The sequence below is a fragment of the Lolium perenne genome, chromosome 3, assembly GCF_019359855.2.
Source record: "Lolium perenne isolate Kyuss_39 chromosome 3, Kyuss_2.0, whole genome shotgun sequence".
Taxonomy (NCBI): domain Eukaryota; kingdom Viridiplantae; phylum Streptophyta; class Magnoliopsida; order Poales; family Poaceae; genus Lolium; species Lolium perenne.
The window spans coordinates 177,659,424-177,686,128 of NC_067246.2; the positions used below are offsets into that span (position 1 = coordinate 177,659,424).

A 26,705-nucleotide genomic window follows, 5' to 3' on the forward strand; every position below is an offset into this window, starting at 1 on the left:
CTGAATCACAATTATATCATGGAAATAAGTTGAAAAAAGGTAAACTAAGCATATATAACGTACATGAGACGACAAAGAACATAATTTTATATCAAGTTAGCCATAGCGAACATAAAGGTCGCATGCGGGCATGAAGACCATAAATAGTTTATAAAACCCTAAATAGTACTCCCTCCGTTCCTTGATATAAGGTGTATAATTTTTTCGAAAAAAGCTCCAAAATATGAGGTGTATTGCGTAGAACCACTCACTTGGACATTTTTTACGGAATTGATTTCATTTTCTTAGCTCATGCAAACTCCTCTATTTTCTCAAAGCAATAATTCAGGGGCAATCTTGCCCAAAATTCGTGTAACTTGCCCTCAATGTGTATTTATTAATTTCTGTGCCAAAGACTATACACCCCATATCTAGAAACAGAGGGAGTATATGTTTATTTGTACATGCGTGAGGTTTTTAATCTGATCTCCTGCTACCATAAATTAATTAGGGACCATATTTGAAAGAAAATTTAGAAACAATTATTGTCTCTGACATCAGGAAATTTGTAAGTTCCAATATTGAAAGCAAAATTCAGAAACAAAATACCATTCAGATCAGAGGAGTCAACAAATCTCACAACTGAGCTAAATATATGCTTCCATAAAAAAGATAGTAGCCTAGGCATTTGCAGAAGTCCGAGCATATAAATAAATTCAAATACCCGCTTAGACACTATCAATTCATCATTTGTCATATAAGTCTTTACATGTCCTTTCCATGCATGCGTCCATAGTGAACTACCACCTTGCCTCAAACATCCAACTGCAAAATTTATAACTTTTTCGATCAGGGAATATGCACTCCCATGAATAGATATGCCCAAATTTTATTAAAATTTCTACTTGGTTCCATTAGTCACAGCTCTGACACTATCAACACCACAATGTTCATGAGCAGGTAAAGATTTCTATGATCTTACATTCATAGGCATTAACAATATGTATATAAGATATTTCGGTAAGCTAAATTGACTTGCCAAAACATATTGTATTTAGGCACAGAGGGGGTACTGTATAAAGTATAGAAATATAAACATGTAAATAAAAGAAACAGCTGGCAGTTCTCATGGTTAACCATAGGGAAAAAACAGATTAATTCTTTCTGTTGGTAAACTGGAACAATGAGATAGTTTAGGTGGAAGAGAATGCACGTCTTGCTACATTGAGTCAATCCACTATCCTTCTACTTGCAACATAAAACTAAGATAAGAGTTAAGATAATAGATAAAAGAAATGCAATGCACCAATAATATTTGGCTGTAGGCACATACTTGAATCGCAGAAGATGAAATATGTGGGGGACAGGCGGATACCATTTCCATACATAGTTTAAAGAGAAGTAAAAAAAATCAATCAGCATTCCTACAGGCTAGGTAACCAATATGCAGAGAACAGAATTGGGTTCTGTACAGACTAATTTAGGAGTGCATACTATTCGGAAGTAAGTTTGTCCAATAAATTTTTATTTTGCATGCTCCATGAAATAAACTAATTGAGTATATTTGCATGATCTATTTTAGAAACTCTCTCCTTCTTTATTCTCCTACAGAGAACTCAAACACATAATTTTGGATCAAAATTCATATGTTCATGCGTCCAACAATATCCAGATGGTGCACGCACGCAGGCTCAAATACATATAATTTTGGTTCAAGTTTTTCCAGAACTTCAACGAACTTACACATGCATTCTACTACAATTTCCAATCAACCTGATGCGCGCACACCCAGGTGCCAGGTAGACAAAACCATCTCTTGTGGCTTGTACTTCTATGTATGAAAGAAAGATATATCGAACAATACTGCAAGATAACCAAAAGTTGAGCAAAAATATAAATAGATTGCCTTACTACGTAATTCACAAGATGGTTAACGATGTTTTATACATGATAGATTAATATTTGAAGAAATTTCCATCAACACGTCATAAGCAAAATTCATATAAGAAAAATGTGTCATAATTTGGACAGTGATATTGCTTGTCACTAAGATCTTAGAGCTCAGGTACCTGTCCTGACCAGAGTAAAGGTAGAACCTTTTAGCAGAAAGAAATTGCTTTGGCATCTTCATCCAATATGTTGTACATGTTGTATATGTTCAGGTAACCTTGTAAGCACTGTTTATAAGATACTATGTTACAACAACGTGAAAGAACTTGTGACTAATTGTTGTGGGAGTAAAAGAAAAGGAACCACATCTGTAATTCAAATCAAGAAATAACAACTTCCTTGTTTGCCTTATTCTCAGCAATTTCATGGTTAAAGCTACAGGGAGTTCTGGTAAACAGAGCATAACTACGACTTTTACCAACAATTTTTTGCTGGATTATTAGAGCAATTATGCAAGTAGAAACCAATGGAAAAATAATGATTTCTAACATAAGAAAAATAGCTTCGGGATAGAACAGAGTAAAATTATCTTAGTATTCATTTCCAATTATCTTAGTCGCCACCTCGCAAAAGAGTAAAATTTCAGATAGCTGTTGTAGAACAATAATTCACACCAAGATACTTATTGGCATGAAGCTGATTCAAATCTAAGGAATACATGTATTGTTTGTACGAACTGATGTATTCTTTGTAGGAAGAGATGTATAAATTTATATGTGGAACACCATAGAGAATGCATACCTCTTATGTGTCGATAAAATCTAGAAATTGGATGTGAGCCACTATAATGAAAAATATTATACACACATTATTTCTACGCAACAGACCGTGAATATATTTCATTGGCTCTTGCAGATTATTTGATCTGTTTGCAAATATTATGCAATGTATTACTGAAGCAACAATGATAAATGAGACAGTGTATCTTACTTTCCTGCCTCATCGTCTAAGCGGACGCCGTTACAGTATAGCAGCAACAACGGTGACACAACCTAGGCTGAGCCTCCTCAGGCTGGTAGTTCTTGTAGCAAATCAGCATCTAGTGCCTCTAGAACAACACACCTGAAATGTCATACCTATCAAGCAAAAAAGAACACAGGAATTCAACACAGATGCCCACCAACAAAATTGATCTTCAGAAAAAGGAAATGCACAACATTAAGCTACAAAACAAGGCAAACTATACAGACTGAACCTTTCCAATCAAAATCATTCTACAACCCATTCCCTAATCTTTAATACACTGGATCGGGACAACAATACTCAAATTGAGTTTTTTTTTTCTTTATCGAAAAAAAATACTCAAATATCGAATAGCTAAACATCAGGTCATGATCCCCTTCCTAAATAAGGTTAACAACTTAACATGCCCATAGCTGGTCTCCTTGCATATCACACTCCACTATCCACCTACCTGCACAACACACTAATTCGAGGCTAGCATCTAATATAAGCTATGGAACACGATTATAATGGATGAGGAATTGCTTTCCATCACATCGAGTCAACATCAGCCTCATAGCGCCACAGACTCACAGTTCAAACAATCACCTTGAAACAATTGAAGTTCTACGAATTTCCAGTAAAATCGAGTACGACTGCGGACAGAAGGAGAGAACAGGGACGGACAATCTTCCAGTAAAATCACCTTGAAACAATTGAAGTTCTACGAATTTCCAGTAAAATCGAGTACGAATGCGGACAGAAGGAGAGAATAGGGACGGACAATCTTCCAGTGTAGTTGCCGCCTTGCCGGGGTTGACGTGGTTGGCCTTGGCGGTGAGCCGGAGAGCGTGAGGGCTGTGACGGCGTAGGGCGCAGAAGTAGTACATGGCCTCGCGGAAGTCCTCGCGGTAGGCGATGGCTACCACGGAGCAGGATCCGTCGCTCTGCGCCGCCAGCTATGGGAAACCGGCAGTCATCCTCGCCCCATTCTCCTCCCCCAGGGACAACGACGCCATGGCTGGAGGACTTAAAAAATGAGATTTTGAGCACTCGTTCCCACCAAAGCGCGACGACGAAGTTGAGTTGGGGATAGAAGGTCGAAATCCTAACGCGACGGTTGCTCGGAGAACGACAGAGCAGGGGTGTTATTGGTGGAGTTGGGCGATGCATCAGCGGCGATCGACTGGACGAAGGAGGCGGCGGAGGCGCGGGATCGGATTGCGTGCTTGCAGCTAGAATGGATTGGAGGAGGGACCGAGGGAGACAGCGTGAGTGGAGCCACAGATGGGGATAATCTACAGGAACCGCCTCACTTCCACACGGCCCACAACCCAGAGACGCATAGCCTTCAACCGTCATCCTACCAAACCGATCCACACAAAAAAGGCAGAACCTCTCACGAATGCCCCTGCAGGTGGGCCCACGAGCAACCACAGGGCCTCAAAACCCTGGGAGCTTAGTGCTCTTAGAAGATGCAGCTATGCGCGGCCGGATCAGGAATTGAGGATGCACGGCACGGGAGCATGGTGTGTGGTAGAACACGACAGAACTGGCTAAATGAAAAATATTCCATTAGACATGGCCAAACACGCAAAAATAATATCGTTACATAATCTGACTAGCTATCGGGGGGAATCCTAGGCTAGCCTAGCTGTCACCTCCATGTATAGATCACGAGCCCACTTCTCGGCTCGCCACGCATGAGTGAGCATCATGCACGCCAGGGCTAGATCGATGCAGTGCAAACATGACACGTTTGATTCTGTCTACGCAGAGAAATTAGAAGTAGGGTGGGTGCAGCCAGGTACCCGTGCTTTCCAGCTGAGTTCCTCCAACTACATATTTTTGGAGAAATACATTAATTACATTAATTAAAAGAAGCTAGTGGCTACTGGACAGTGGCTATGCATTTTGGATGATGTTGTATGAAGAAATATTTTCGAACATTCGGGATCTAGGCTTTAGAAATGATTTGGGCTGTTGGCTGGATAAACCTACCCGGTATGCTAAGGTTAGACAAACTAAAGGTTGTTTCTTCATGAGATTATACTCCCTCTCTCCACAAAATAATAATATCGAAGATTTATCTAAATTCAAATATATTTATACAATAAAGAGACTCTAAATACATCTACATTTAGATAAACATGTGGCATCCTTTTATAAACATAGGTAGTATACATAAACATAGTAACATAAGAAATAAAGTTCTTTTTTCGGAAAATAGGTTAAGACTTTAGGCATTTGCTTCAAAATGATGTATATGAATTTTATTAAATAACCTGGATCCACCATGCAACACCTACAAACTCGTCAATGGGGAAGATCAAGTTGTGAGGGCCTTATGCTCTAAATGCACAAACAACACCCACCAGCTAGGTACATAGGGATCACCAAGTCACCTTATGGCGAATCAGGGGCACATATTCACTCTAGCAGACCCACATAGTGCACCTCATGCATACACACTACAAAAGCCGCCACCGCCGTCGAACCATTGAACCATCTTTAGGGCAGAGATCTCCACGGTCCTCGTAAGGCCTGCCGTCGACACCACCAAATAGCACCCCCGCTGTGGCCGAGTCGATCATGTCACGTCTGTCACCGAGGCCCCGTTGCGACATGCCACCGAGAACCGCCGCCGTCGACACTGTAGATGCATCACCACTCCACCTCTCGCATCATCATCATCCATCTCTTTCTCCAAAAATAATCCCCCATGAGGGAGAGTGACACCAAAGCACCACCATCTTCCGATCCCTGAGACCTAGATAAAGATTTTCCACTAGAGAAGCCCAAGCGAGTAGACGACAACTGCAGCAACGATGCCTTCAACAAGCTAATGGCACCCAGACACGAACATCATCCACCAGGGCTCATTTTTCACTGGCAATCATGCCTCCCTAACATCGCAGCTGGTTTGATCTCCATCATCCGGCCGACATGAGGGCGACCAAGGTGTACCACCACAACTCGTCTGGCTCCGAGCCCTGACAGCCACCGATGGCAACCATGATCCGCCAACCAGATCTTTGATTGCAATGGCGAAGATTGCCTCATCGATGTCGTCAGACTCTCGGGCTTTGCCCGGAGGCGTCCCATGGAAACTGAGGTTTATACAAATATCGATACCCCTCCTCACATGTGACCGTATAAATCTGTTCGGGTTCCTTGTATGTAACGTTTCGGAGGAAAAACCTATAGAGCCAAGTTGGCGGTTAGGAACTTTTATTTCGCGTTCGACGGCTTCTGCCGATAAACTTGCCGAAGTACTTGATGAACAGTGGGACTCGGAATTGATTGATTCAATTTTTTGGCCAATTGATGCTCATAGGATCTTACAAATTCCTTTGACTCCAGAGTGGGAAGACCTAGTAGCATGGCATTATAACAAAACCGGGCTCTTCACAGCCAGGTCAGCTTATTATCGCCAGTGGGATTATCGATTTGGTAGGAAGGAGAGGAACCAAAATATTGCTCAGAGTGCAAACAACCCGGTCTGGAAAAAACTTTGGAATCTTGAAGTCCCTAGTAAAATTAAAATCTTTGGATGGAGAGTATTACAAGGTATAATTCCTTGTCGTGGTGTGCTAGCAAATAAACATATTGGTAATCAAGGGGGATGTCCTATTTGCAGCATACAATGTGAAGATATAAAGCAGTTTACTTGCACAAGGGCGGATGAAATCTGGAGAATTCTGGGTATAAAAGATCAATTAATTGAGTTTATTGAGGCTGACCGGTCTGGATCGGTTGTGGTTCAGGATATTATTTTGCGAGGAGGTCGGATCCAGGAACTGAACACGATTGGTTTTGCTGAAGCCACGTGCTCTAATCCTCTGAGCTACAGGCCCACCCGTCTCCACTGAATCTCTTCCCGGGGGTACCCCTTCATTTCGGGTTAAGAAGATGGGAAAGCGCCTTTCTCTCTATAAAAACAGCGCGTTTTGTCATTTACGCGAGCAGAACTTAGAATAAGAGCAAGGGTGCCCACTGGTCTTGACAGCTGGCTGGTATATTTGGTGGGAGAGAAGGCAAATTACCCATGGTGAAAGTGTACAAGTCCCTCACAGATCAGGTTTATCTATAATAGCTATCACTACAAACTATATAAAAACTATTAGGAAAGCACAAACAGGGAAGAAGGAAGGATGGAAGAAGCCTTTGGAAGGGAAGCTTATGATTAACATTGATGGAGCCTTTGATAACGAAAGTGGTAAAGGAGCAACCGGGATTATCATTAGAGATTATATGGGTCAGTTTGTGGCTGCAGCGCAGGTATTTTTGCCGCATGTAGTTGATGCACATATGACGGAAGCCTATGCTTTCCGTGAAGGACTCACCCTAGCGCAAAGGATTGGAGCAAATAATTTCATAATTCAAACTGACTGTGTTCAAGTGGTTGATACTATGAAGCAGGGGGGATTTTCAGCTACATCCTCAGCCGCCATTTATGATGATTGCATTATTATGTGGAGTGGTTTTGGGGCGGTTTCGGTTGAGTTTTGTAATAGGGAAGCAAATCATGTAGCTCACGAGCTTGCTAAGATTTCTGTTAGTTCTAGTAGTACTTGTACTTGGGTCGATGAACCCCCTAGGTTCATCCTTAGCAAGTTTGTGAATGATGGCGGCAAGTTCCGGACGCACTCTTTTCCTTACCAGGGTACCTACGGGGACTGGAAGGTTTTTAATGAGGCGGCTTGCTAGCCTAATATATATAAAGTTGTTTCAAAAAAAAAACTTGCCGAAGTACTTGACCACGTCGTCGCTTGCGACCACCTCGAGTCTGGCTAGCACCACCAGAATGAGCGCCTCGTTGTCCGAGATCTCCTCGCCGAAGGAATTGGACCAAGCATGCCCACAAGTTGGCTTCTTCCACGTCGTCGCTATCGGCCGCCGGCGAGTTCTACGTCGATTCTAACCCCGTCGAAGTGCCGAACACGTCCATGACGGATGCCACTCGACGCGCTCGTCCCGGCGACCGAGGGAGGCTCGCTTGACCTCCACATGTAGGCACCATCAAGACCTCGACGCGACAGAGGTCCATATGCCGAGGTGGGCCGATGGCGAGCGGCCACATGTGCGGCCGGCGGCAGCCGTGGGGGAGGTGACGGGCGGCCAGGGGACGAGGGGAGATTTTATAATATGCCACACATTACTTGGAACCTTTATAATTTACCATACATTACTTAGGCTTTTACTATTTGCCACACATTAGACTAATTTATTTATAATTTGCCATTTTTCCTTTTTTATAGATCTATTCATTTTTCAACTCCAAAATATATTGCAGCATACAGTATACTACCGCTTGGGCCAATATTACAGTGTCTCATCAATCGATCGATCTTATATAGCGAGGAAGAAGAGAGCAACCCGAAAATAGATGATCTGGGCAGGAGAGCCGCAACTGACACCCACCGCCAGCCGGACAAATACGGACGCAGCCATGATCGCCAGCTATTCCCCCGTGCATGCCCTCCGCCATTCTAGCGCCGCGTCGAGCTCCTCCCACCCACCGCGGCCGCCGCCAAGCGCCACCATGGCGCCATCTTGGTCGTCCCCGCCGGCCCCAGGACCACGCCTCGAGGAGCTCCGCTGCCTCCATGCCTTGTCTCTATGGCGCCTACCCTGGGCTAGCTTGCTTTGGCTCGGCCGGCCACAGGGACGAGCGCTGGCATGGCGGCCGGCCGGCTTGGATCCTGGCGTGTGGGTGCTCTAGGGCACCGCAGCGACGTTCGTGTCGGCGGCGCTGGACTGGGAGAGGGGAATCAGCCATTGGTCGAGCTAGTTCATTGCCGGCGTTACTCATTGGAGCGGTTCGGTCGATCGATTCGGTTTGCAGCCGCAGAGCTGTATTCTGCAGTGTATTTTGGAGTTGGAAAAAATGAATTGTTCTGTAAAAGAACAAAAAATGCAAATTATAAAGAAGTTAGTCTAATACTCCGTATGTGGCAAATAGTAAAAGCCTAAGTAATGTGTGGCAAACTATAGAGATTCCAAATAATGTGTGGCATATTATAAAATCTCCCGGGGACGAGGGGGTTGCGTGGGAAGAAGAAGGTAGGTGGAAGGGAAAAAAGAATTTAAAAATTAAGAAAATGCTAACATGTGAGCCTATTAGTGGAATATTTAAAATATGTTTTTACCGTTTTCTTTTGCTGTTTCTACTCCACACGACACATTTTAAACCCTTAAATCGTGTTTACCATATCTTTTATAAGTGATTTGCTCTTAGACAACCTTAAAGAGTGAGGGTGTCCTACAGGACGCGGATTATTTTCATGGGATAGTAATGAGGATTTCTACGCTAAAAAACAACTATGCTCGGTTAAAAATGGAACTATGCTCGACAACATGGTTATCAGTGTGCTTTGAGCTTCAGGGAAACTCCTTGCGATTCAGCCATCCACCAAGGAATTTCTGGTGGGAAATATCATTATTGTGACGTCAGCATGAAGAACTTTGATTTCACATTCGCTTGAACTAATCAAACGATCAGTCATATGACTTGTTGGCACAGAAGTAGGTGATGTTTCAAAGATAGGTGCTAAAACTGAAGAGATCGGCATAAAAGAGAACACCGAGAAGCAGATAATGTTCACTCGATAAACGAACAAGGAGATCGTAGGGCATGATAGCAAAGATGATAATGAATTAAAGACCGCCACAACCAAAAGGCTGAATAGCACCGTAGTTGAGAACTGAATGTGATTCAGATGTTAAGTTATGAACCAAAGGGCGACAAGAATGTTCAGAAATAGTTACAGCTGAGCATGGCTGGGAACATGGGATGCAAAAGGCAAAACTTACAACTGGAATATAGAGTGCCTTAAATTGCAGTGCAATCAAAATTTCGTCCCAGTGGGTGAGTTCGTCTTTGTGCAGAGAATCTTCCTTCCTCTGTCACGTCTACGCTTGAGGACCTTCCTTCCAGCAGTAGTCCGCATCCGCCTGCGGAAACCATGCACGCGGGCAAGTGACTTCCTAGACCTTGATCTTTTGGTCAAGCAGAGGGCAGCCTTTCCAGCCCTGATCTGCAGGCCACGCGATCTTCCGGTTGTCAATCTGTTGTAGCTGAACTCAATTCCCAAAGATGAACCTGGTATACATGGTGATGAAATATGAACATACATAATGTCCCATAGACTGGATATAGCTTTGTGAATTTGATAACGAGAACAATGCATAGTATAAGTTATTTGTTGTACGTTCTAAGGGAAATATTTAGCTCTGTTTGCCGTGAAGGTATTTTTTTGCGCTTGAAAAGGTCCAACTATCTATTTAATTGGTTCCAACTATATATTTAATTGGTTCATCTAATATTCTTATGTGACACTATTGTGCTGTTCGAGAAACATTTCAGTTTTGCTTTAGGTGGTACACAAATTGGTTGCGATTGAAGTGGTATCTAAGCTTTCTCTTCAGCCGTCCACACAAAAATAGGTCCTACGGTTTCAACTGTGTGATTTGCTTCGTAAATCTTAAGTAAAGAAAACAATATTCCAGTTAAATGTAATAGAAGTTTTGAGATATTACAATTAATTTCTATCTGATTCAGGGCTCTAAGATCTGGAACTCTGATGCATATACTATGGTTTACATATCATATAGTATTGTTGAGAATAACAGGACATTGAGTACAAAAATAATACTTTGACCTCGAATATCATACTAAGTTTAATTTACTCAAACTGATCGCTAAACATTGTCAGTAAAAATATCAGTTTCATTTTCCGAAACCGAAAAAAAAGTTCCACATCTTAAGTTAAATGTGTCTCAAATGAACAACTTAATCTAATTTTGCCTGTGGAGTAGTGGGGCGCCTGCCTGCCCACATATGCGCATGTATTTGGATCATAACTAAAAATCATACTGAACTTTATCCAGGAATCTTTCTAAAGAATTCATCTGGTAAAACAGGTGGATGGCGGTGGGAGCTAATTCGGAAACCTTGGAGTCCTCGTGAGGGGTTTGATTAGCAAAAATTGCAGTTTGATTTATGTGACTACAAAGTGAACACCACCAGGAGGATTGCCAGGTGGAGTCGGCATAAGGAGAAAGGAGGGGACTAAGGATGGACAACTTTGGGGGGGGGGGGGGGGTGGGGGGGGGGGGGGGGAACTAAACTTCTCATTGCTTATCCTTTATTGATTGACTGCCAGACTTTTAACGTGTGCTTACAAGTTGGGCAAACAAATGATAACTTGCCTAACAAACAAAATAAGGAGTATTACTAGCACTAGCAGAGCCGTTGGGTGCTTCTTGCCCAGTTCTGGGAAGGAGCAATTACGGAGGTGCAACGTGGCTTTGGAGATCAAAGCAACAGAAGCTTTCCATATTGGTTGGTGCCGAAGAAGCAGAAGATCCAAGAGTTCAATTATCTGGTCAGCAAGATGGACTGACGATCGCCAAATGCTTTTTCGTTCCCAGATGCGTGGTTGTCAGTTGAAGATCCAGGAAAGATTATTTGAGCACCTCCTGGAGTCCACAAATTATGATATTTTCACAGTGATTTCTTAAAGAATGGTAGGGGGAACGGTGATACCATATCCTGATGTGTGGGTTTTCTTTCCCTTTTTCTTTTGGTGCTGTAAACGCTAAGGCCTGAACTGCAGCAAAACTTGGTTTCTCCTTTCAATGGAAAGGTGGAACCATGGCTGGGCCCTGTCAATCTAATTTTCATTTTACTATGTTCAGCTAATTTCCAGCCACGGAATATCCAGTGGTTTGTTGCAAGAGTGGTCGCACTCTAGGATCAGACATCCTATATTTCGTCAAATCATGTACATCGACCAACAGGGCCAGCAGTTTAGGAATTTACACTTGTCAGAGAAATGCTGGTGAATTATGATTTTCGGCTCATGTACATCAACCAACAAGGCCAGCATTTTAGGAATTTACACTTGTCAGACAAATGCTGGTGAAATTATGATTTTCGGCTGGGTGCATTTTCGTTCAACAATCTAAACCAAAAACAGAAAATCCTAATTTTTTTCACAGACACAACAAGTGAGATTGCGAGACTTCAAGAAGTATACAAATTCAGTTACTTCCGCTTGAAGTTGGAAATGTTCAAACAAATTTGTAGGTTACTTCCTCTTGGAGTTAAAATGCTTAAACAAAATTTGTAGGTTACTTCGTCTTGAGTTTGGAAATGCTTAGACAAATTTTGTAGGGAAAATGACAGCAAAAGCTCAGGACAATACTACATGTACACACCGTTGTGCAACACCCAGAGTTCCATATGTTTCCCCCGCATTGCCATCGCAGATTCGCAATTCGCAGGTCACTTCCCACTAGGCCACTACCACTAGTCCCCCAAGCCAACGCAGAGCTAGAACAACAATACGAAGAAATCATACACAGATAAGGGGAATATGGTCACTCACCAGCGAATGAGGAGGCGGAAGTGAAGGCTAGCGATGCCGAGACCGCAGCCGAGAGCGACGTGCGGGAGGTGGAAGTGGACGACGTGGAGGAGGAGGAGGAGGAGACGAAGGAGCTCCGGAGAAACGAGGAGGAGGAAGCGCCCACCGGAGACGCCTTGCGAGGACGGAGGCCGCCGCCGATAGCCGCGGCCGAGATCCTCCCGGAGTGGAGCGAGAGGGACGCCATTGGAGAGGCCAGGGCAAGCGCCATGACTGGGGATGTCGGAGTGCGGAGCCTCTCAGTCCCGATGTTTTCCTTTCCTTTATCTTATGATGATGATGATAATCTTATCCATGTGAGTCTAGATGACTTGATTGGGCCTGCAGGCCCTCTTTAGGCCTATGGTTAGCCCATTGGTGGGCCTTCCTGTTTTTGGTGGCCCTTTTTTATGTTTTTTTTTAACTGGCCCTTTTTATGTGACCCTCAAAACAAAATGGAGTTGATTATAAGAAGAATGGATTTTTATAAAGAAACAAATAGATCTCCATGGGAAAACATAGCCACGCTTGCGTGTTTTCGCATTTTACTCATGACCATCCCAGGAAGTGCCCAAACAATGTCTACCATGTCCTATATCTGCATATATCATTAAAATTATTCAAAAAATATATTTATTATTATTATTATTAAACAGAGCAAAAGGTATCATACTTATTTTCTTGAACATAGGCAATACAAATCATACTCCACTAAGGAAACTTAAGAAAGAATTTAGCTCTGCCAGAGGACAGGCAGGAGAGAACTGATTGGATTCATTTCACATAAACTTAACAGCATAATATGTTAGCGAATTTGCATCTGTTTATCAACAAATGCCAGTATCTCATTCTTCACTAATACACCATGAGTTTTACAAAACTGAGACAGTCAGCTCAGCTTAATCTAAACTATATAGAGCAAGAAAACTAGCACGTGGAGTCTGACTTTCTATCACCAGGAAAATGCAATTTCATTGTACAAAACAATTCAGAGACCCAAGCAGCACCTGCACCCCCGTCTGATGCCAACTCGAAGCTGTGCTGCCCAGATACAGCAATGCCGAGGCACAGTAAGGATACAGAGATGCCGCAACACATTGATTCTTGCAATTGCAAGTATCCACACGACATCTTGACTGGTACAGATGCACTTCGGAATCCTTCCTGCTAGGTTGTTTGTCACTTTTCGTGGTTAGGATACCTACAATCTGCCAAAAGAAAAGGAGCATGGCAATTTTAGTTGCTGTGCACAGGGAGTCAGCGACAGTCAGGACAACTGGATTAGCTAGAATAAGATGTGTGCAGTTGCCTTGCCTGCAGGCTGCAGCTGCCTTAGCGGAACTCTTCATGGAAGTAGTCCTCGTCGTCGCTGAAGTAAACACTACCATAAAATGCATAGGGGTTCTCAATCATCTCTTCCAACGTTAGCCTTCCATCATGATCTTTGTCAGCCTACATATTTTGGATAAAGCAATCATTAGTTCTGCCATCTCCAGGTAAGAAAAGACCTATTGCATGCTCATAAAAGGAATAGAATTGTCCTTTTGCCTGACCATGTATTACGCACGAAAGGAAAAATCTGATAGCTGCGGTTACTAGCTACCATAGGATTGTGACTGTTAAACTTCATGCACTCTAGACAACACAACCAAAAGCCCAAACTGATGGAAAGGGCTAGTACAATCCGCTCATACACTTCACAACAGTGACCACCCCTGGTCGAGAACCTCTAGGGGTTTGGCAACATAAACATATAAGAAAACAAACCGCTGCTTCACCATGTAAGTTTACTTCCTAATCTAACAAATTAGCACTTGGAAGAACTTCAGAGACCCTTCAATATCATTAATTATGCACATAAAGATATAACAGCAGCCTTCTAATGTACCTACAAGTCTTCACCTAGTATCTTACACAAAACATGTAGTATAATAAACAGAGATATTCCAAGGTCTCAAAAGACAACAGAAATGAAGAGCTCCAGGGCCAAAAGCCAAATCAAACCTCTGATATAGCATGGGTGGCTTGCTGTCTGGCATAATAGCGTTCTGACAGATGGAGCTTATCAAGAATCGGTTCTAGTTCACGCTCTGAAATAAACCTACATGAGCAAAGAGTTATGTTCAAATGCATAGAAAGAGAAGTTGGTGATAACTTCGGTAAGAAATTTCATCACTTGAACTCTTTAATCAAAGTTCCACATCATTACCCGTCATTATCTTTGTCAAGTTTGGAAAACCGCTCCTTTGCGATTGTCATGTTCCCAATATGAGAAATCTCTGCGTTCTCATCATCATAACCATGAATATGGTCATGTAGCCCATGAAAGTATTCTTCGAAGGTTAGCTTTCCATCACCATCTTTATCCCTCTGCCTGGACATGGCATATGGGTAAGGAATGACAAATGGTAATTTTAGGACCTGTGAGTGCTCCCTTACAATTACATAGCTAATGAAATATGAAAGGAATGTTCACCTCCCAAAAAAAAACACTTGTGATACAAGATTCGCAACATTTCAGACACAACAGAAAATATGAATAGTCATTCAATAGGTTCTTTAGTCTTTACATCTAACATGGAGTTGCCCCGTCTTGAAGTGGTTTTAACTTAACCGTGTGACCTGCTGTTATTAGATGATGTGGTGTATGCTTATAGGTCTACAGTGTACTTCTTTAGCACTTAATTTAAAAGGACAAAGAATATGTTTGTGACACAGGTGCGGTAGAGTTATTTGGTTTCAGTAGTCCCAAATGACTTATTTAAGGGACAAACAACGTATCAGCTGAGGCTACCGGACCACCGAAAACGAGATATCATGATATTCACGAGACATGGGCCATGTTAGACAATTTTGTCATGACCACTATTCCCGCATCACTGAACCAAACAAGCCCTTGATGTTTAACTGTCACACCATCCAATGAATGATTCAAATGATCTATATAGTAGATGATTTAATCTGAATTAATGTACTGCCAGGAAATGAGGACAGTCATGAGATACTTATCAATGCTACTGCTTTAATCTGCATTAAGCAGGAAATCAGGATTACCAATTACTGAATGTTGTAGTAGGTTCCTAGTTTAAACACAAAAATCCTCTAGAACCATCATTCCATTATCTACTATCTAGTAGCGAGCACCAGGAAATCAAGATTGCCACGAGGAAGAATTTACCTTAGTTCTTGTCTGCAGAGCAAGTTGATCACTTTAGGATTATCTGAATCACTTGGATTAAGGAAGCTGCAGTACAACAATGCAGGAAACATTAATGAACAATCAAGAACCATAAGAAAAAAATTGATCTTTGGTGTATACAGTAGTACAGCTGAAATGAATGCATACTCGTGAAACTCCGCTTTATTCAGGAAACCATCTTCGTTGGCATCTGAAGCATTGAAGTGCTCCTCTTTCCACCACGGAAACCCCAATGAATTGCCCTCTCCTGGAAATCATCAATCGGTAAGCTAGTTAGTATTGTGTTGTTATTTTGACATTAATAATTTTTTCGTCTTGCTGAGTTGCTGTGCAAATAAATGAAGGAATGGTTGAGTAATAATTGTTGCCACATTACCATGGGACTCTTTGCGCAGCTTCTGAAAGTCCCCAAAGGAGACGATCCCGTCGCCGTTCTTGTCGTAGAGCTCCATCTCCCTGGCAGAGCGATGGAGCTGGTCGCCCCTTGCCTGCTCGAGATTCCACCTGATGAGCTCGTGGAGGGAGACGAAGCCGTCTTGCGGGTCAAGGTCGATCTTGGGGAAAAGCGCCCGGATGCGGTCAGAGACGTTGAAGCGATCGTCGTCATTGATGAAGTCCTCCTCCTCCTTGAGGAACTCCTCCCAGTCCTTCATGTGGTCGTCCTTCTCGTCTCCGTCGCCGTGGAGGAGGCGGTAGTGCTCGCGCTCCCATTCCTTGTCCTCCAGCCGCCGCTCCAGCTCGGCGATGGCCGGGTCGAAGGGCGCCGCACGGTGGTTCTGCCCCCCGCTTCCTCCGGATTCGCCGGTTCCGTAGGAAGAAGCGACAGCGGCGGAGTTCTTGGGGTGGAGCTTGAGGCGGCGGTGGGGGCTGCGACCGTGGGGCTGGAGGCTGGGGGAGTAAGATGACAGGAGTATGAACATGAGTAATGAAATGGTGGCCACGCAGAGGAGGAGGACCACGACCGGAGACTTCCGTCCCGGCGCGGCGGCGGCCGCCGGTGTCATCGCCGGAGACGAGGGGGGACGAGCGAGGGGTCGGTCGGTTTACGGGTCGGAGATTTGGACCCGCTTAACTTAGTGCTGGTGCATAACGGGTCGCGTGAGGATAATAAATTAGCTAGTCTCTTCGCGATGACGCGAAAGTGCTGGCTGTGCCAATCGCCTCCCGACACGTGTACTGCATGAGCATTTGCACGCCTTCGACATGGACTCACGATGTGCTAGTAAACCATTAATTATTGTTACTGCTAATACTACTTGCTTGTTCCAAACACAGTACAATCATAACAACAGGTAGCATATGTAACTCTTGGCAAAAACATTCGTATGGCAACACAAGCCTCCTCATATATAGCACGAGCTACTGTCTGAATAAAAGCAACATTTCTCATATGGTGGATTGGTTAGGTGCTCAAATATGGCCCTTCTGCCACAAAACAGGGCTGCGGAAAAGTAGCATTGGGTTCAACTAGTTCCACATCACCATCTGATCCTCAAATTGTTTGGTCCATTCGGAGACGCCCCCGGCATAGCAGCCTGATCAGATCATGTTTTCAGTGGAGCTTTCTTCACCCTGTCAGATATCCGATCAGGTGCATTCGTGTGCGACTTGAAACGGCCTCGCCCGCCTTCATCCGTTTCCTGCAAGTTGCAGATCACATGTTTAGCATCGCTGCAGCAATTGTTAAGCGTCCAAATACACTTGTACTGAAACTCTGCGTAGCAGGTAATAACCTTCTTCTTTACTATCTGGACGACATCCTCATCTTGCAGACCATGGCTAAGACCACAATGCTGTGGATAGTGCCTAGCGCTGACTCCCCACACAAGCACATACTTCACATCCTTAAGCAAGCTCCTATGGATATGATTACAGAAGTCTTCAACTGTGCAACCACCCCTATCCTGAGGTATCACAAAACCAGAGCCATCAAACAGTCTGTGCTACTTCTTAGATGCAGCAGTCAGTATAACGCACGAGAGAAAGAGAGGTAAAAGACATACGGTAGAAAGAACAACTGGATCTCCGAAATCAGGCTGCTGACCCTGTGGCTTTGTGTACACTCTCACCAGACCCATTTCCTCCCACATTCTCGCTAATAGCCTGTCCAAGTTCAACTGTAAACAAGGAATAGTTTCAGTGTTACAATGGCGTGCACATACACAACACAAGTGAGCATACGGAAGTTTCATGAAGGATGGAGCATACCTGCATATTGCAACTGATCACAAGTGAATTTGGTTGCCTAGCAAGGTTATCCACATCATCAATACCGACAACATCAATCTTGTTGTATACATAAACACACTTGATATACTTCCGGTTTCCTTCAATGACATCAATGAAATCATCCACGGTAGCATCCTCACGGAATAACACCTAAAGTAAGCCAAATGATTTGAGTTAATTGAAAAGGCGAGCACATGACACACTAGCACACACGCACGGACCTCTGCATTATGAATTTTATACTCATGCAATATCTGATAGCAGAGTTTTTCATCAATATGAGTTAAAGGCGCCGTGCTGTTGAAACTAATCCCACCAGTCTTCTTCCTCTTGAAGTATATCTGTTTGTACACAAAGAAGTGATTCATCCTCCAAGAAAAAGAAAGAATAAGTGCATGTGTAAAGTTCTTTGTAATCAGCAGAAAGTGATTAACAGAAACTACCGAGACCCTCAGACCTCATTTAGGAGAAAGCTATTGGACGTGTCGTAAGACTAACTCATAGAGCTGGTTAAAACAGTTACAAAAAATTATCACATACCTAACTAGTTGTGTTGGATGTTCAAAAAAGGCGATCCAGAACCTCAACAACTACCCGTACTATACCAACCGCTTTTTAGCCTATCTTCCTTCATCTCCACAATCCAACTAAATTTTGTGTAAGTTTTGTACACGGTTATAATAAATACACTGTCATTTCTAATAAAAGATGGTATAACTTCAGCACAGAATACAAAATAAAATCAGAGTTTGTTGATGATACATTATGAGCTTTATGTACGATCATTTGAATACATGCTTGCAACTCCTTTAAACAGTGTACTTTTTTCTAAATAATAATCGATTCTGAAGTTCGCGAATTAACAGATGTCCCTGTTGTATCAAGGATACAAGGAAGGAGCAAGGTGTACGCATTAGACATACAAACTTTGCGCATTCCTTGAGCTTTGTGCTTGGAAACACTTTCCCATCACCCATACACACACAAAAGAGTCAATTCAATTTTGGATTAAAGCTCAATTATACATCCAATCAGATAATCAGATCTATGTGAAAATTGAGTTGAGCACAACAAATAACTTCGATGCTGCATAGATTATCTTTTTGGATAGTTGTTTTATGTCTTCTTGGGCTAGTCCTATTTCGCAATCACACCACGCGACCGAATTAATGTATACCTGAGGAGGCCTTTTGTTAAGGCGGAGGCCAACAGCTTCCAGTTCTCTAGTTAATATTTGGCGATGCCCTTCACTCTGAAAAGAAATATAGAACAAAAATCAAATAAAGCATTTGGAACTCAGGTAAAGCCTGGTCATGTGCAATCATCCCATAACAAGAGAAAGCTTCACCTATATAGATTTTATTTCATATAGTTTTTTAAAGAACATTAGCACTCAAACGCTTCATGTACATAAAGATTTTGAGAAGTTTCAAGTACCTGTACCATTACTTACAGAATAAAGATGGCACATAAAACTATTCTAGAATTTAGCAATATCTCAGCAGATATACAAACATGATGAATTTAACTGAACTGGGAATTTAACATGCTATTAAATATTACAGGCTTTTGCTCTAGACACAATGAAAAAATCTAATTGAGAACATGCATCCCAATCACTCCCTCCTTCCCAATATCTAAAGTGCATTGGCTTTTCCACTAACTCCCATTATGTTATGAGTGTTTTTTTTTTTTTTGCTTTGCTTTCTTCCATTTCTGCCCCTTCCACACAACACCCCTCTTGCAGTCATGGACGAGCCGTACCCATTTTTTCAGATTGTAACAGATCGACATCGCATTTTTCTTGACAGCTAACAGGTATGGGGCAAAAGAGTTTGGCGAGGACTTGGTTCAGCACGGCAGGCAAGGACGCGATATCAGTGAGGACGCGTGGTTAATATTAATCAGCCAAGTCCGTGCTAGCAATACCATAAAAGTGTCCCTTTAAACATTTTGTGTTACTGATCTTATCACTTTCAAGACTATAAAAAGTTGCATTAGAACTCCTTGAATGATCACCACCTTCTCAATTGCCTCTCTCAACTTGCTTCTTGTGTTAGGACTCCCTAAACCTTCTTAATTGCCCCTTAGGACTCTCTAAACCTTCTCAATTGCCTCACTTAACTTGTTTTTCTGTGTTAGGATTCTCTAAACTTGTCAGTTGCCTTTGTTTCAAACATAAATCCTTTCACTGTTAGATTCCTAAGTTACTCATTTCTGTTAGTCTAACGGCAAGGGAGAGCAATGAGAAAGCGGTGATAGTTTCAAGAGCTCCATTGTGATTTTCTCTTAAGACTATCCCCTCTTTTTTGTCTTAATTTCCTAGCCATCACTTATTTAAACCGTTTTCTTTATCTTGTCTCCAATTCTTCTTCAGATTATCAATTTTTGTAGACTAAAAAATTCTCCCGCACAAAATTACTTTACAACATGGTAGCTGAAGGGATTAGATGAAAACTTTGATGCTTGAAAGCTCTTGTGAACTACATCCAAACTATGAGGACTGGAATAGCCTATTCTGTCGAAGAAGCATGAAACACACTACCAAAAAACAACAAGTGCAGGACATAAATTGATATATTCATTGATTCAGTCTCTTACCATTCCCCCTTCTTTCTAATAATAAACTATTCAATGCACTTAGAAAACTTCATATTTTCTGAAACTGGAGGAAATAGGGATGTGCAAGCAATGAAGCAAAGCTAATACAGCCGCACTACGTACTTTTGAGGCATCCAAAACCATAAGCACAAGATCTGATGACTTGGCAACAGCAATAACCTGAAAACAGCAACAAGATATAACATCAAAAGTATATCCTCAAGTATTTATGCCTATATCTTAAGCAGGTATGATGTATCATAATGGTTAAACCAAAAACAGTACTTACCTGTCTTCCACGCCCCTTGCCTTCAGAGGCTCCTTCAATGATACCAGGAAGATCAAGAAGCTGGATTTTGGTGTCATTGTAATGGATAATACCAGGAATGCAAGTGAGGGTTGTGAACTCATATGATGCAGCCTCAGAATGTGTCCCAGTCAGCATAGTCAAAAGAGTTGACTTTCCAACACTGCAATAAGAATTCTCAAACACATGATGAGCCATATTGAAATTATATACCTGGGCTGTTATCTACATTGAGCATTATGTGCATTGCAATACAAATAAGCAAGAAACTTTCAGCTTAAGTTAGCAACCACATAAATAAGGGCATGAGATTAATATTGGGTAATACAAAGTAAGGCATATATTGTACTCCCTCCATCCTAAAAAAGTGACTCAACTTTTTCTAGATACGGAGGTATCTATAACTAAAATACATCTAGATACATCTGCATCTAGACAAAGTTGAGTCCTTATTTATGGACGGAGGGAGTACATTTTTGCAAGGGAAGAAAGATAGGCGCATATACTATAGCATGAGTTGGGTCATCAGATAATTCAGACATCAAATCTCCATCATGTGTAAGCCAACAGTTGAATTAGATTGACAGATAGGCACGGGGCAAGAATGCAAGGAAACAAATGATGTATCTGGATAGGCAAAAGATTCTCCTATTAATTATTAATTATAATAAAGCACAAATGTTAAAAATCCACTGCTACAAACCAAAAGGTTTGAGACCTAACACCATAGTAGTTAGCTTGTAGGCATAAAAAAGAGACCTGGGAAACCCTATAAGCGCAACACGACCATGGCCGAACTTTGTGACTTCAAAACCTTCTCCTCCTGCGCTGGCACCCTATATCAACAAAGTGAGATAGCTGATGTGACCACACAAACTCAAGGAACTTACAAGTGAAGTCCATTCTCCTTTTTGGAGTATAAAACTACCTCCGTTCCATAATATAAGCCGTTTTGACATACTAAAATTTAGTTTGTCAAAACGGCTTATATTATGGAACAGAGTGATAATAAATATCTTTGAAGTCGACAGGAGAGAAAGAATTTAGTATGGACTAAGAACAAAGAAAACAATAGTTTTGTATGATCATCAGCGCTATAACTTATGAATACCTTTGGAGGCTCCAATAACTGTGTCCTCAGTTTTGCAATTTTTGCCTTGAGCTGTCCAAGATGATATTCTGTGTCACAAACAAAGAATGGTTAGTCCCTGCAATATGGAAAAGAACCTTTAACATATAACATAATAAAGCCACAATGACCCATTGCAAAATCAGGATAAACCACAGATAGTCGTGTTTTAGACAACCTTATTAATGAAAACTTAGAAGTTGCAGACTGAAGGCATAAATTGCGCACATATGAATGTGCATGCAGTTCCTCGCTAGCTAGTGTTTTGTAGAAATTTTATGGCAGTCGTCTGATGGCATACATAGTGCAGCAAAAGCCGCACCAGCTTGTAACTGTGTATTCGCAGTATGGTATGTTTTCGTCACAAAATGCGTAAACATGGATCTACGTGAAAAAATCATAATCAGGGAAAAGGATTGTTCTCGAATCCAGTAGCCATGAATTACATACATATTCCTGCCCTTTGGGAAAACCATTTCTCTGGAAATTTAGGATTGTTATAGTTTCACGAGTGGATGCACAAAGAAGCATACAGCCGGTCCAGTTTACATGTATGTCTATGACATTGAACAGACATATGATAAAAAATTGTAGCTACAGAACAAAATGTATGACCATATTTTCTATCAGAGGTCCGAGAACATAGAAAGCAAATCAAATTAGCAACTGGTGGTCCAAAGTCCAAACCAGCAGCTTGCATTCATCACGAGATAAGTGGAGCAGTTACAGTACAACAATTCCACCAAAACTAGAAATGTACAAACAGCAGGCAGTGAGTGGCAATGATTGCACGGGTAGTAATGTCAAGGGGCGGTGAAGGCAAGACAACAACCTGTTGCTTTATTCTTCTGCGTCCGAGCCATCTCGGCCTCAATCTCCTTGATCCTCTCGAGGATACCCATCTTTCACCTTGCGAGGTACGCAGCTTGCTCCCCGGGTAGGCAGACTGAGATCGATCCTACACGAGAAGAAGGAAGATCTGTTGGGTTGGATTGCTCGCAGCAAGTAAAATAGCAGGGCGAGACGGATGACAGTAGATGCAAGCTAGGGCTTCCTCACCGGCGGAAGGAAGCGCGGCGGGGACGGATCTCCAATCCGCGGCCAGTCCAGTAGCGGGGCTCCGAGGCGTGCTCCGGGGACTGGAGAGGCGCACAGCACAAGGGTTTCGGCGGCGCGGGGGCTTTGGGCCGGAAGAGGAGCACGCACGGGCACGGGCACGGGCACGGGTGAGCCGAATTTGGGTTTGGGATGACACGGGTGGTTCGGGACAGGAATCGCATTTCGATAGCCTGTGGTGCTGAACATATCTAGTGATACCACCCTTTAAATGATACCATGATACCACCCTTTCAGTGTCCATGTCGAGTTTGGATATGAAATTTTGTGATGATGTAGGAACATGCTTCATGAGCACTCACAATTTTTCGTATAATTTTTTAGCACGTATAAAAATACTTTTTTTGTACGGTATCATGGTATCATTTAAAGGGTGGTATCACTAGATATGTTCTCGCCTATGGTGGATTGGATGGCCCTGATTTAATCCTACACGTCTATATTTCTTTTTTTTTTAACAAGGAGTGCCCCAAGGGCTAGGAAGCTTCTCATTAAATCAAAACAGATGAGGTACAAAATATTATAAAGGACCCCATAAGATGTAAATACACATATAGGTCCCTAGCATTTGCAGAAAAGATCTCACTAAGAGATGATAAAACGCAATCAGGTCCTTCTCTTTCCCCACCGTCGAGCCAGAGGTCTGCTACGCCACCGTCATGCGAAGAGGCGGGGACGGAACCACTTGCCTCTACGCAGCCGTAGTATGCGACTGCAAACCTCAGGAAGGGCCTCGCAAAGGAGGTTGATTCGCCGGAATCCATCGCCGGCAATTGGATAGGCCATGGAGTGGCCTTGGATCTGCTCAAGAAAATTGCTTCCCACATCCCATCTGCAGAGAACCGGGCGCATCGTCTCCTCCCCTCGCCTCCACGGCCGGTCGGAAGAGATAGAAATACACAGTAGCATCTCTGCATCGTTTGGTGGCCGCAAGCCTCCACTTTATTTAAGGAACTTTGGAGAAATCCAGCTTCGGCCGCCGCCCACCATGGACGCCAACGGAAGAGCCAAAATCCCCCAATCCCGGTGTTGCTTGCACTCACCGAGAGAAAGCTCCGAGGCAGCCCAAGGCCACCTCCATGCCGGACTTTGGCACTGCGGGAGACGCTGCAGCTCCTCCACTTCCCCTCGCCGCCTCGGCCGGCCAGAAGAGGAATCACCGCTACACATCCCGAGCTCCAACGCTGACCATCGCTCTTATTCTTGAGGTCTCCAACCTTGGCAGTTCCTCCATGAATCTCCCACCTTGGGAGCTCGACGAAGGTCAGCAAGGAAGGCATGCAGGCGCCGAGCGGCGGCACCGAGCGGAAGAGGCCCAGCGGCATCTCACCATACGCCACGGAGGCGCACACAACTACTCCTACACCTACAACTATAGCGAGAGCCAGCAAACCTACTCTATACAGGGACGCCCAGCAGCCAACTCCATCTCTTCTCCAACCGGCATGGTCGGCAGAGGAAGATAGGAGCGGCGCCGGGAGCACTCCGGCGACTCTCAAGGGGAGGGAACGGATAAGGGAGAGGGAGAGGATAAGGGAGAGAAGACTCACAATTACACGTCTATATTTCCAAGAAACGCATCCGGCTCATAGTCAGATTTTTTGCATTCCTGGTGCGCGGAAAAAAATTTGATCACGGTTCATAATCGGTTTTACTGCGACTAACATAACCATTTTACGATGAAAAAGGTTATCAATTTATAAACTTTCTTAGAGCATCCCACTCGTCCCCCAAAGACCCTCTATAGGCCTCTGAGGAGTGCCGACGCCCAAAATCGCCCCCAGCCGTGGCTCTTAAAATAGTTTTCAGCCAACGCGGCCTAATTATCCATTTGGCGCCCCCATACCGAGCCCAGTAGAAAGGGGGGCTAGCGGAGGCACCGGCGCGCCACGTGTTGGTGGTAACGACGCGGGAAGAATCGCGGGAAACGTCTGCTGGTTGTGTACCCGCTCCGTCACTATCGGCGGAGTCGTCTTCCTCCTCGCCTTCCGCGCCCGTCAAAAGTTGCTCGCCTTCAACTTCTGCTCGCCTTCAGTGCCTGCTCGCCTTCCGAGTCGGCATTAATGATGCTCGTCTTCAGTTGCGGCGTTAATGCTCGCCAACGCTCCCTCGGCGCCATATAAACCCCCACATGCTCCCTCGCCACACATTCCAACCAGCGCCCTCGCCATCTCCTCCTCCAAACCTTCTCCAATGCCCTTGCCATGGACCGCCAAGAGAGAGAAGGCGCCGCCGCCAACGGCTTTGACCATCGGTGGCTTCAAGTCGCCGAGGCGCGCGCCCTCTGGAACGCGCTGCCCCGTCCCGCCGGACATGCTTTGTCCGGGGGTGGGCGCTCAGTTGCGGCGTCTACCGATCCCGTTAGTACCGACGGGAACGGAGCCCGCCGTGGCGATTTACGACCATTTCTGGGAGCGCCTAACGCCGGAGGAGCGAAACGACCCGCGGTGGTAGCCGGACGACGACCAAGCATGGACGGCGTTCTTCCAGCGCGAGCGCAAAAACCGCATCGCTGCCTACAATGGCAGCGGCGATCCGCTGGCAAAGAACAACGCCAGCAGAAGGCAGCTGTGGTGGAGCGCGCCCGGGAGGACCCTCGCGTGGGTCATCGGCTACATTGCCGACGGGAACGACCCACCGCTGCAAATCCCGCCACGGCAGTTGCAGCTGGCGCTCTCGCGTGGCAACGGCCAGTGGGCGGCGCGGCGCTAGGCGTTCTCCTCCTCGCGCTTGTCCACCTCCCGATCCTCCTCGCCGTGCGGATCCTCAGTGAGGTACTCCCCCTACAACACGTTGTCCCCCCGCTTCTTGGCGACGGTGAAGGACAAGCCGGAGGAGGCTCCTGCTCGCAGGCGCTGCCATGGTGGCGGAGGCGTCGTCATCCGCGAGCGGTGCCAGCCATCTCCACCGCGCCAGCGCGAGTGGACGCCACCGCCGAAGTACAAGGCGGTGGCCTCCATCGTCAAGGCGAAGGACGACCCGAAGGAGTTCCCTGGGCTGCGCCAAGCCCAGCTCGAGTCCTTAGCCGCAACAGACGAGTTCGTCGAGGCGTGGAGCACGACCTATCACCACCGCACGGAGGGGGAGCACCGCCGCTGCCTCGGCCTCATCATCAACCTGGACAGCGACGATGATGATGGCATGTCCAGCAGGCCGTGCAGGAGGCACGGGGACGACGGCCAGGGCTGCAGCTACCTCTCGTAGCCGAAGAAGGAGGAGCCCGACAACAAGGAGGAGGACTACGCGCCGGTGATATACCGCCGCCTAGGGCTAGGTCGTGGCGGCAACTGCGACGGTTACTAGATTTTTAGGGGTTTTTATGCCTATGTTTTAAAATTTGTACAAATATTGGCCAAGTATGTCCGAACTATCTATGAATCTACTATTTCTATGAAAAAAATTATATTTTGAAAATTTAAATCATTTTCCACTTTTATTTGAAACTGGGTTTTGATACAATTTGAAAGCCAAAACAAAGAAAGTCCAACTTTATTTTGAAATTTGAAACATTGAAATAGTTTTATTTATTTTATAGTTTGGTTTTAGGGTTTTGTTAAATGAAAAGATGATGGATGGTTTATTAAATAAACCAGATGATAGGAAAAAATATCGAAATATGGTTTATAAAATAAGTTTATTTTGTAAAAACATGGATGATATGATGCATGATGACATGATGATGTATAAAAGAAAAGGAACAAGCCAATCTAATAGGGGTATTATCCTGGCCTGGGCCGTTACATTCTCCTTAATGTATTTTTGTAAGCTAGACATGGTTTCTTCCAAAGATCATTTTAACTGCTGAATTTCAAGTTCTTTCTTAGTTTTCATAGAGTTTAC

At 44.0% G+C, this 26,705-nt stretch overlaps 3 protein-coding genes across 3 annotated transcripts; all 3 read right to left on the reverse strand.

Moving 5' to 3' along the window:
• Positions 1 to 9,509: 9,509 nt before the first annotated feature.
• LOC127342702 (large ribosomal subunit protein bL34c) lies at positions 9,510 to 12,576 on the reverse strand. Its single transcript, XM_051368697.1, has 2 exons — positions 12,267 to 12,576; positions 9,510 to 9,976 (listed from the first exon to the last, which is right to left on the reverse strand). Exons 1-2 carry the CDS (start codon positions 12,514 to 12,516, stop codon positions 9,723 to 9,725), a joined length of 504 nt encoding a protein of 167 aa, XP_051224657.1. The 5' UTR covers positions 12,517 to 12,576; the 3' UTR covers positions 9,510 to 9,722.
• A 440-nt stretch (positions 12,577 to 13,016) lies between these two features.
• LOC127342704 (uncharacterized) lies at positions 13,017 to 16,560 on the reverse strand. The gene is made up of 7 exons (XM_051368699.2): positions 15,860 to 16,560; positions 15,631 to 15,730; positions 15,463 to 15,528; positions 14,494 to 14,658; positions 14,289 to 14,385; positions 13,599 to 13,736; positions 13,017 to 13,492 (listed from the first exon to the last, which is right to left on the reverse strand). Exons 1-6 carry the CDS (start codon positions 16,485 to 16,487, stop codon positions 13,617 to 13,619), a joined length of 1,176 nt encoding a protein of 391 aa, XP_051224659.1. The 5' UTR covers positions 16,488 to 16,560; the 3' UTR covers positions 13,017 to 13,492; positions 13,599 to 13,616.
• Positions 16,561 to 16,765: 205 nt separating this feature from the next.
• LOC127342703 (developmentally-regulated G-protein 1) lies at positions 16,766 to 23,001 on the reverse strand. The gene is made up of 12 exons (XM_051368698.1): positions 22,809 to 23,001; positions 22,582 to 22,707; positions 21,732 to 21,799; positions 21,380 to 21,456; positions 20,603 to 20,783; positions 20,437 to 20,493; positions 18,890 to 18,964; positions 17,934 to 18,053; positions 17,692 to 17,862; positions 17,487 to 17,600; positions 17,217 to 17,387; positions 16,766 to 17,123 (listed from the first exon to the last, which is right to left on the reverse strand). Exons 2-12 carry the CDS (start codon positions 22,649 to 22,651, stop codon positions 17,028 to 17,030), a joined length of 1,200 nt encoding a protein of 399 aa, XP_051224658.1. The 5' UTR covers positions 22,652 to 22,707; positions 22,809 to 23,001; the 3' UTR covers positions 16,766 to 17,027.
• Between the last annotated feature and the right edge of the window lie 3,704 nt (positions 23,002 to 26,705).